The sequence below is a fragment of the Hyperoodon ampullatus genome, assembly GCF_949752795.1.
Source record: "Hyperoodon ampullatus genome assembly, chromosome: 13".
Taxonomy (NCBI): domain Eukaryota; kingdom Metazoa; phylum Chordata; class Mammalia; order Artiodactyla; family Ziphiidae; genus Hyperoodon; species Hyperoodon ampullatus.
In genome coordinates, this window is record NC_136926.1 from 72387594 (window position 1) to 72399641 (window position 12048).

Sequence of the window (12048 nt, forward strand, 5' to 3'; positions counted from 1 at the left end):
GCCTGGGTCTTGACTGGGGCTCCATTTCTTCCATTTTCACTTTGCAACTCTTTATGACTCACTGTCTTTACATGTGAAAGAGGAGCGCTAATAGTACTTACTGTGTGATTTGTTGTGAGGATTAATTGAGATTTTAATTAGATTTTATATACTTTTATGTATGTGTCTGTTTTATTTATATATATAATGTTCAGAGGAATTTTTGGCACTTAGGAAGTTCAAGTTGACTTCATAAGAAAAATGTGTAATATGTTTTAGAAGGAAACATACCATTTGACATTATTCTTATAACATTTCCAGGTTTGAAAGCACAATGGCAGGAAACAGCCTTGTTCTACCCATCGTTCTTTGGGGTCGCAAAGCACCAACCCACTGCATCTCAGCAGTACTTTTAACAGATGATGGGGCCACAATCGTGACTGGATGCCATGATGGGCAAATATGTCTCTGGGATCTTTCAGTAGACTTGGAAGTGAGTGTTTGAAGTGCCTATTGTACTTTTCACATATAAGAAACTACTTAACAAAAAAAATAACACAGTTCCAGAATAATTTGACCTCATAATATATCTTCTGTGAGATATATTTGGACTAAAATTGGTATTCAGAATGATTATTTACATTATTCACCAGAGTTGACTTCTGCTGGCTTTTGGCTTGATTTTCAATTATAATAGCTATCCTACCTGGCTTAATATGTTACATTTAACATTTTTCAGAAAATTTCTAACCATATTGAAGGAGGTTTCCAAAAAAGATACTAAAAAACAATTTTGAGCATTTGTACCTTCTAAGGTCAGTGTCTTGAAGAGAACAAAACTTTTTGTAAAACTGTTTGTAAATTTTGTCATATTTATTTTAAAAGTCGCTATGTATTTTTTGCCATCCTTTACTGGTGTGGAATGCTCAGTATGCTCTGCTTCTGGGTGCTGGCTGTCTGTGGAGAGACTCTCTTTTTCCATATTTTAACCTCCAATCTCTGACAACTCTCCCCAGGAATTTTTCTGTAAGTGGAAACAGAGAGAATGGGGTGGTAGCTGGCATGGAATGTAGAGGCAAGAAAGTTGAGAACTTTTTTTTTAACAGGCTTATTGAGATAAAATTTACACGCCATACAATATACTCTTTAAAGTATACAATTTAATGTTTTTTTACTCTTTTCACAGAGTTGTGCAGCCATTACCACAGTCAATTTTAGAACATTTTCATCACCTCGGAAGCAAACCTTGTACTTTGTAGCAGTTACTCCCAATATACCCCCATGTCCCCTGGGCAGCCACAAATCTATTTCCTGTCTCTATAGATCTGCCTATTCTGGACATTTTATGTAAACAGAATCATTTAGTATGTGATCTTTTGTGATTGACTTTTTTTCACTTAGCATAATAGTTTCAAGGTTCATCCATGTTGTAGCATGTATCAATATTTCATTTCTTTTAATGGCCAAATGAAATTCCATTGTATAGGTATACTGCTATTTATTTGTTGATCAGTTGATGGGCATTTGGGTTGTTTTTACTTTTGACCATAGTGAATAATGCTGCTTTGAACATTTGTGTGTGAGTTTTTGTGTGGACATATGTTTTCGTTGCTCCTAGGTATTCACCTAGGCATGGAATTGCTAGAACTGAAAAAATGATCCACATACTTGGATGACATGTCAAGGCTAGGGATACAGTTTGGAAAGTGACTTGGAAATGAGTGTTGTAGAACGTGATATGCCTTCAGGATTGATAGCAAACTACATATGAATCAGCAGTGTAGTGATGAGGAGAACAAAATCCAACCACATTTTATTGGAATTATTACAAGCAATAAGACTTACTCGTAAGATCTTAGAAACCATTCTTTTACTGAATTTTTTGCATGGATTTTACTAGAATGTTATATTTATTTAAATTCAAGTAAGAGGGATTAAAGGGGGAGAGGAGACTGACTAGGAGAGAAATACATCCTTTGAAAAATATTAAGAGAATTGGACTATTTACCCAGGGGAAAAGAAGGCTGAATAAAAAGTGGCTTGGTTATTGTCTTTTGATTCATATGGAGGGGCCTTCTTAATGTACTTTATAGCAGTCATTTATGCCTATGAAGGACCAATAAGAAGTCATGTAACATACAGAGTGGGGAGGGCACAAAATACCTTCTCTTGAGGTCATGGTGTCTTCCCTTCTTTTGTTAGGAAAGGATTCTAAACTGTAGCTAGAACTTTTGCCATCCATATGTTGGTCTCCTTTTACCTGTGGAAAAGGGCAGCCTGGCCTAACATGGTGGCAATAAAATATCTGAGAGATATTGCAGAAGCAGTAGTTTAGTGAGTACCTAGACAGATGGTGATAAGAGTAAAGGAGGGAACCTGTTAATGCAGGTATTGTCTACAGTATAGTGTTTTAATGCTTTGACTACCTATAAAGCTGTAATTGCAGAGAATACAACTATAATTGCAAAGAATAGTATAACACATGGCACTAATGAACGAAGTGAAACATTATGGTAAGAGCTCAGATGTTGCAGGTGGGTGAAGTTGGCTTCAATCTTGGCTACTGTAGTTAGTGTCTAGCTGTGTGACTTTTGGCAATTTTTAACCATTTGGTGCCTAAGTCTTGCCATGTTTCAAATAGGATCAACTACACAAGGTTGTGGTAAGAATTCTATGAAGGAATGTGTATTGAGCAGTTATCACAGTGCTTGTACATAGTAAGGATTTATTTAATGAATGTAATTGTAGCATCTCAGGTAGTAGAAAGAAAAAGAAGCTAAAGGGGGAAAAAAAAGGAGTGCTGATTGTTGGCTGACTATAGAACTAGTAGCCTCAAAGTTCCAGATTGGAACATTGATGTTAGTGTTTACTCTTAAGAACTGACACATCACATCATTTTATTCTAAACATCACACCTTGCCACTGATAACTTGATAACTGTCACTTTTGAACTGTGGTCTTTGATGATGGATGGTTTTTTGAATATGTTGAACAGATTATCTTTGTACTGATTATGTGTGAAATGTTTATTAGTTAATAACTATGACATAAATTTTTATGGGATATGGTGAGATATAGATAAAAGGTAAAAATATAACAATATACCATATTTTTATTTTTCCTCCAGTTATATTAATACTTATTGTGTGAAGCCTCCAACTTTGTTCTTTCTCAAAATTGCTTTGGCTATTTGGTGTCTTTTATGGTTCCACACAAATTTTGTCATGATTTTTTCTATTTTTCTATTTCTGAAAAACACCATTGGAATTTTGATAGGATTGCATTCACTCTGTAGATTGCTTTGGGTAGTATGGACCTTTTAATAACATTAATTCTTCCAACCCAAGAACGTGGGATATCTTTCCCACGTTATTTATTTCTTCTTCCATTTCTTTCATTAGTGTCTTATAATTTTCAGATTACAGGTGTTTCACCCCCTTGGTTAAATTTATTTCTAAGTAATTTATTCTTTTTGATGCTATTGTAAGTGGGATTGCTTTCTTAATTTCTCTGTCAGATATCTTGTTGTTATAGAAACAACTGATTTTTGTATGTTTATTTTGTATCATGCAACTTTTCTGAATTTGTTCATTAGTTCTAACAGTCTTTTGGTGGAGTCTTTAGGATCTTCTACATATAAGATCATGTCACCTACAACAGAGACAAATTTACTTCTTCCTTTTCAATTTGGATGCTTTGTTTGTTTACTTTTTTGCCCAATTGCTCTGGCTAAGACTTCCAGTATTACGTTGATTAGAAATGTCAAGAGTAGCTATCTTTGTCTTGTTCTTTATCTTAGAGAAAAGGCTGTTAGCTTTTTACTGTTGAATATGATGTTATCTGTGGTCTTGTTGTATATGGCCTTTATTATGTTGGGGTACATTCCTTCTATACCCAATTTGTTGAGAGTTTTTAATCATGAAAGGACATTGAGTTTTGTCAAATGCTTTTATTGCCTCTATTGAGATGATTATGTGATTTTTATACTTCATTCAATTATTTTTGTTCATTTTTCTAGATTTTGGTGGGAGTACAGTCAGTTCTAGTTACTCTATTATGACTGAAAATGGGATTTTCTAGCAAAGCCATGTACATTGAAAATAAAACTAACAATTGGTAAATTTGATTTTCTTGGGAGAAATTAAAGAATTGACCAAGAGCATTTTTTTTTTCCCAGTGGAGGAACACAGAGTCTCTGTATAGAAATGGGGTTGGATGTATGAGAAAATTTTGGATGCATGAGAAAACATTCTAGGCCTGTTCTAACCATAAACAATGATTGTATTTTTCTTTTAATTATAACTATGCAAAATATGGCTAAAGTGATTTTGATTCTTGGCAAAATGGATATCATGAAAGGGGCTTTAAAGGTATTAATCATATTCTGTTTTTTTAAACTGGGTATTGAGTATGTGGTTATGTATGTTTTTATGTCTTGTACATGTGTTACAAATATTATTTGTATGTATTAAATGTTTAAGAAAGATATCCTGAAATTACTTAAGGCCTTGAAGTAACCTGAAATGATAGCACGCAGTTTGGTACAAAGTAGATGAATTTGGGGGCTGATTGCTAGACTATTTTAGAATAGTGGGTATTAAGCCATCCTTTCATAAGGCACTATGGCACTAAATCGTTAGTCTGTGAAGGTCAGTCTGGTTCCTGATAGTCAACACTGATATCAGCTTTTGGGAGGGTACCTGTTCTCTATTTTTTGTGTTTGGGGATGTTGGTCTAGAGACTCTAAATGTGCTTTCAAATCATGCAAAGTATTATTTTAAAAATAGGTGAGGTTAAATTATTTTATATACTCATTCACATTCTTAACCTGATTTCTCAGTGTATTGGAGCTTAGTGCTAAACACTGCCCTGCTTTAAATCCTGGTTCCATCATTCTCTGCATGATATTGGGCAAGTAATGTCACCTCTTGGTTTTCCACTTTTGACTTTAGAACTACATGGTGGGATGATTGTGCGCATTAAATTGGTGGGAGTCAGTGTTTTGCAGCTCTTAGTTTTTGGTGTTCTGAGCAGTTCTTCTCAAATCTGTATCTGTATATTGTACTGAATATTTAACAGGATTTCTAAAAATGATTACTTAAAAAAATTTGGTACGAATATCAACATATTTGTGTATTTCTAGGTTAATCCTCGAGCACTGTTGTTTGGTCACACAGCTTCAATCACCTGTTTATCTAAAGCTTGTGCTTCTAGTGACAAACAGTATATTGTGAGCGCATCCGAGAGTGGGTAAGTATTTTCTTTTTCACTTTTCTCCTCATAAGTCTGTATTGCAAATAGTACCACTGTATTAGTAAGTAGGGAATTTTTTTTTTCTTTTGGCGTCTCTTTTAAATAAATGCCTCAGTTGTTTCAGCATAAAGATATTTGAAATATGGTTTTCAAAATGAATTTTATCTTTATTAATGATTTTTATAATACTTTGTATTTTATTGTAATTTATGATTATGTTTTTGCCTTGCTTTTGAGAAACTCAGAATACCATAAAATTTAAAGAATGGTCATTAATCCCCAAGGCATGTTTATTGAGTTGGCCGAGAACTCTGAGAGTTTTAAAAAACCTCAGTGATGCTAGGCTAGCATAAATTTGGAAGACGAAGCCATGCAAAAGTTTAAACAGTTATATTGATGTACATTAATGCACTAATATGGCTACATGTATTCCTAAAGCTCAGAATAGAGCTTGCTTTTAGAGAAGTAGGTCATTGAACAGTATTTGTAGGGTCTAGAGTGTGGGGAATTAGAAGAAAAAACTTTTAGAGTGTTTAGAAAATTGTATATTTACACAATATGTTATTGAGGGAGTTGGGGAACTGGAAGAGAATTACTTAAGAACTTGTCCCTTCCACTCCTCATAATTTATGAATTTAAAAAGAACCTTGTGTAACTGAAAAGCAGCAGCAGGTGAAAATATAGTACCTTTTGGCCAATTAAAGGATAATTCATATTAGAGTGAATATTCTAAACAGATCGGGTGAATTTCCTTTGAAAATTTTATACCATATGAGATATAGGAAAAAGCATCTTAAAGAATACCCTAGGGCTTCCCTGGTGGCGCAGTGGTTGGGAGTCCGCTTGCCGATGCAGGGGACACGGGTTCGTGCCCCGGTCTGGGAAGATCCCACATGCCGCAGAGCGGCTAGGCCCGTGAGCCATGGCGCTGAGCCTGCGCGTCCGGAGCCTGTGCTCCGCAAGGGGAGAGGCCACAACAGTGAGAGGCCCGCCTACCGCAAAAAAAAAGAATACCCTAATATCAGGATCATTACATTTTATTAATGTTGTCCTCTGTTAAATAAATCTTAAGTTTACTTCTTTAAAATACAAGGCATATTGACATTTCTAATTTCAAATGTTGTATCTTTAGTGTGAGATAAAGCTTTTTTCTTTTGGTATGCATGCAATAAAACTTATGCAATAAATATGGAATCAAAACTGGAATATTATATTGAATTTGCAAAGATTTGGAATTCAGTTGACCTTAAGTTTTGCTTTTTGCAGTGCTAAGTTTTCTAGTAGGCTGATAACTGATGGAAAATTGCAGTGGTTTAAATTAAAAGTTTATTTCTAGTTTTTGTCACTTGCCCTTCATATATCACTTAGGGCTGTGCTCTGCTTTATAATTCTCCTTACTTTGAGTCTGAGGGTGAAGGAGCCGCCGCTATCTGGAATAGAGGCAGAGGAGGAGAGTTCTGGAGGGTCTCCTATCAGTTCTGGTCAGAACTCCTCACAAGACTCCACCAACTAAAAGGGAGCCAGGAGGTGCAGTCCTCCCAGGTGCCCAGAAAGAATGTGGATCAAGGTGGGGGTGGTTAGGTGGGAGGGGAGTTTAGGATGGTGGGTGGGAGGACCAGAATTTTTGCTGAACAGCAATAATGACTATATACTATCAATACTTTTTCAGAAATATGTCGGTTTTAATGGAAGATTAATTTTAAACCACTGTGACAAAGTTGAACAGTGCTTCCAAAACTCAGATTTAAAGTCAGCTGTTATCTTATTTTATAGAGAGATGTGCCTCTGGGACGTGAATGATGGCAGATGTATTGAATTTACAAAATTAGCTTGTACACATACGGGCATACAGGTTAGTATCAATTTCTGTAACTGGCCAAGTCAGCACAATTTATTATAGGTGTACAATTGAAAAAACGTTTTGTAAACATTGAGTCTATATGTTTATATGAGAAGTGGGTGGGGATGGGTAATAGGACAGGAAGACTAGAATTAGAGTAGTAGAAGTATTTTTCATTAGACAGTGTAGTGGGGGAGGAAAACAAAGAAGAGGAGACTAATGTTGAAAGATGTAATACGTAAGCCATTGTCACTGCTGCTTCTGCTCTCTCTGACTATCCTGGTTACCCAGGTGAGACCCCCTTTACTGGTTGGGTAAGTGTTCTAGATCCTAAATAATGGAATTCTCTCTTGCTAAAGCCTTTGTGATTCCACTCACGATTGACACTATCCACTTTGGGGTTGATACCCTTTTCCTTGCTTGTGCAGTTGGTTCTTGAGCTCGTGTTTTGACTTCACAACTCTGTAAAAGAAAGGACCATTTCATATGCCTGGCTTACACAGGAATTTGCACAGGAATTTATAGCTTCTCACTTACATTCCTGGTATTCTTCCTTCTTCTTTCATAACTGTCAAATTCTTTGTGCTTCAAATTACTCATCATTTACTGTGTTGAGTGTTGGGAAATTACAATGTATATAGAAAATGTGATTTACGTTCTCAGTGGGGAAGAAGAGGGAAGAGAAGAGAACTCACATTTATAAGAGATATTATATAGGTGTTTCTTGTATGGTTTCTCATTTAGGCCTCCCCACATCCTTACAAATTAGGTAGGAGTATATCCTTTTAGGTATAAGGAAGCTGATAGCCGGAGTGATTAAATGACTTGCCCCAGTCTCACAGTGAGTCATTCCTGGCACTAGGATCCCAAATCAGCTTTATCTGACTCTAGGGACTGTGTTCTTTCTGTTATATCATACTGCCTCCCTTAAAACAAACAAGTAAAATCATTTGTTGAGGAAGAAAACCTTCTGTGCTAACACAAGTTAGACAAGCAAAGGAAAATTTTCACAGATGGTTAGTGTGATATAAATCTTTAGTGACTACTTATTGCCCTGGCAAAATCCTTTTAAAAGTTGCTTCTTCAATGCTGTTACGGCATATACTTTTTATTTAAAGGGCCTGTATTATTTATTTTTTATCATATGAAGAATCATCAAGATTTGTAAAGAGAAAAGGGATAATAAAATCATTTAGATTCATTGACTTTATAGATAATTTAATTGGAAAATTATATATAAGTATCAAACTCATTGGATATAAATATTTTAACTGTTGTATAATTTTATGATTTAAAAACTTTTGGTTTATGTTTTAGGAAAAATTATCTTTATTCAATATATTTTCAGTGCCTGCTATTTATCAGATCCTGTATTAGGCCTTCCGTATTTAGATTGGCAGCCATCTCTAAGTAGAAGATGCTTTTTGGCATTTACTAGTGTGTGTGACAGGTGTTTCCTGGGTGATCCTCACCCTCTCAGGTTCAGAAGCAGGTTTTAAAAAAAAATTTTGTTTATTTAGTTATTTATTTTTGTCTGCGTTGGGTCTTCATTGCTGCGCGTGGGCTTTCTCTAGTTGCAGCGAGCGGGGGCTACTCTTCGTTGCGGTGCGCGGGCTTCTCATGGCAGTGGCTTCTCTTGTTGCGGAGCACAGGCTTTAGGCACGTGGGCTCAGTAGTTGTGGCACGTGGGCTCAGTAGCTGTGGCTCGCGGGCTCTAGAGCACAGGCTCAGTAGTTGTGGTGCACGGGCTTAGCTGCTCCATGGCATGTGGGATATTCCTGGACCAGGGCTTGAACCTGTGTCCCCTGCACTGGCAGGCAGATTCTTAACCACTGTGCCACCAGGGAAGTCCCCAGGTTGTTCTTATATGTGTAGCAATGATGAACCTTGATGGCATTGGCACTTACTGAAATCATAAGGAAGTGCCAACTTATTAAATTATCACATGGGGGCATCCCTTTTTAATATTTGGAAAACCTGTTTCTCCATTAAGGACACCTTTCTTGCCCATATCAAAGTGTCTTGGAAGCTAAATCAGCGTTCGGAAGATGGTTTGAGAATATAACTTTCAAGCAAAAGTGAGAGGCATTTAGTCAGGCATATCTAATAAAATATCCCTGCCCTCAGGACAGAGCTCTTCTCTAGTGAGTGCAGTGCACATGTCTTTCCTGGCTGGTGCTGAGTGAGCGCTGACAAAGTTTGCTTACGTGCCCCATCCCTTTCTCGTTCACACATCCTCCCCTTCTGTGGGTCAAGGCTACCTATGGTCACATTATTATATGCATGCGAGAGCCTGGCAGTCCCTGGGAGCCCAGATCGTGTGTTATGGATCAACCTGAGATCTAGAGGTCCCCCCTATGATAGTCTACGTTTTATTAGACCCCTCTCTGGGGTTTAGTGGTGCTACCTTGCACTTAGTTAATGTGCTCCATGCTCAGTGTTTATGTTTAAGAAGTTGTGCTCCTTGTGCAGGGAACTTCATAGTTGAGAAAAGATTGTCTTCCTTCACATGCAACGTTGAGCTCTGAGCAGTGGGTGGATGAGTGTGGGAGCAGACTGGACCTGGGTTTCTTACTTATCTCCCCAGTTGTGGAGTGGTTACAGCATTGCCCCTTGTGCGGTGTCTAGCTTGCCCTCACGTGATTTATATAAGGTCCAATCCCTTGGAAAGTAGTAGTCTGGTTACTAGATGTCTTTACCTTCTAAAAATCCTCTAGGAGAATCATTCCACTAAGAGAGTCACTTTTTTTTTTTTTTTTTTTTTTTTTTTTGAGGCTAAGGAAAGACAGAACCTTTGATAAGTTGTTGGTCTTAGAGTCATTCTTTCTCTGCTCTTTGCTTGATGGAAACTCATCTTATCCTTTTGAGTTATTCTTGGCATGAGTAACACCATTGTATTGGTTCTTCCTCTATTTTTCTTCCACAAAGTATAAGTGTGCACTATGAGAATGGTTTATAATGGTTGTTTCACACTCTAATCTAAAATAACACACTTAGATTACTCAGAATTTACTTCTGAGTATATTTGAACAGAATCATCCTTGCTTCTAAATTTTATTTGGTCATAACTAGTAATTATAAACCTATACTCACTGATTCTCATTCATCTCAAACTCATATTATTTTTGTGACCCACGTGAGCTACCCTTTTGCTTTGATTTGTGAAGCTGATTTTATTCAGGTGTTTTATTAATTCATTCAACAACCTTGTTTTAGATGCTACAGGAGAACAAAAAAGAATTATCATGAATTCTGCTCCAAAATAGTTCAAAAAGGAAGATAAGATATTAGGAAGAAAATAATTTTGTTAGATATTTTGAAATATTAATGTAACTTGATGTCTGCACATGTGTAGACATGTGTATATGTAGACGCATGTAATATGTACCATATAGTACATGTCTGGAAATATTACTGGAGAAATTGAGCATCATAATAAGCTTGGTGCATCCATGTGAATCAAGTATCTCAAGTAAAGAATATTTAAAAATCTTCTTCCTTTTAGTTCTACCAGTTCTCTGTTGGAAATCAGAGAGAGGGAAGGCTTCTATGCCATGGCCATTATCCCGAAATCCTCGTGGTGGATGCCACCAGCCTTGAGGTGTTGTACTCCTTAGTATCAAAGATCTCTCCAGATTGGATTAGCTCCATGAGTATTATTCGATCCCACCGAACACAAGGTCAGTGTGCCCTTTAGGAATTTCTACACTATGACTTAATGGTTAGTTTACTGTAGAGTTGTATGATGTGTCACATATTAATATACTTTGTTATATTATATTCTTAGGTTTAAGAAATAACTTCTCTCATGATTTATGGTCTGTCTCTACCTTCATAAAGGAGTCTTTGATTGAATTAAGATTTAAAGTGTTACATTATCTCCATTCCATGGAATAGATCACTAGTTTCTGGCTGTCTTAGAGTGTGTCAGTGATTTTCTGAAGTGGAAGAAGAATATCTTAACCCCTTGGAGGTATGGTGGGAGGAACTATAGTTTATCTGTGTATTTCTTGGACCCGGTTTTGTCACTTGCTGAAGAGGCATAGGAAGTGTTTCCATTTTTTGTGGAGATGATGAAAATGGAGGAGATTACACACAATTAAATTTAATGAAAGGTCCTGGTAAGTGCTTGGTGTGTAGTTGATGCTCAACAAATACAAGTATGTTTTCTTCATTTCCGTTGAAACCTTTCAGTAACAATTGTGAGAACAAAAGTAAAATTGTTCAGGACAAGAACAGTAATTAATACTGAACATGTATATTCCTATATGTCTCTTTTGGAGCATTTTTTTCCTCCCAAGTGCCTCATAGTTGTATGCTCTTCTGTAAAGGCTGACCTGTAATTAGCACCACTGCCACCGCTGTGAGACTTCATTTACTGCGTGCTCACAGTATCGGGCACATGCTGAGCATTTACATGTGGTAACAGTTCTCACAGCACCCAGTGGGATAGGTACAGTTGTCTTAGGATGTGTGGATGAGGAGATGGGTGAAGTGTAGCATGGTGGAGTCTTTACTTAAGATCACAGAGCAAGTCTGTGGCTTACTGGTGCCCAGATGGACCCCAGAGCAGTTACTTTACCACTGTTACACCACCTCCATTGGTGAACTGCCTTCAGTTTCGTGGGAGCTTTCCTTTATTATCTCTTATGGTTGGAAATCAGCTTTTTATTCAACAGCCATTCAGCAGATATTTATTGAGTGCCTACTGTCTTCTAGGTACGAAGGATTGAATTACTGAAGGGACTCAAATTCTAGTAAGGGAGGATGATATATAAACAAATGGCAGTTCAGGGTGTGAAATGTGATGAGATAGAGAAATAGCACAGAGGCTAGAATTATTGAAGGCAGTGAAGGGGCTTTGAGGGCAAGTAAGAAGGCTGCCCAGATTAGATGAGGTCTCTAAAAATAGTTTGTGCATAGGTACAAAAAACATTATCTAGGTATGTGTGGGAATTATCCACATGTGAAATATA

At 36.8% G+C, this 12048-nt stretch overlaps 1 protein-coding gene across 2 annotated transcripts in view; it reads left to right on the forward strand.

Moving 5' to 3' along the window:
- Window positions 1-313: 313 nt before the first annotated feature.
- The window catches only part of WDR7 (WD repeat domain 7), a gene marked incomplete at both ends in the record, with an annotated part of 335367 nt that continues 323632 nt past the window's right edge, over window positions 314-12048 (forward strand). For both annotated transcript variants that reach the window (XM_079717825.1, XM_079717826.1), the window contains 4 exons: window positions 314-472; window positions 5123-5229; window positions 7006-7084; window positions 10578-10752. In XM_079717825.1, coding sequence (XP_079573951.1) covers window positions 314-472; window positions 5123-5229; window positions 7006-7084; window positions 10578-10752 — 520 coding nt within the window. The remainder of the gene's footprint in view (window positions 473-5122; window positions 5230-7005; window positions 7085-10577; window positions 10753-12048) is intronic.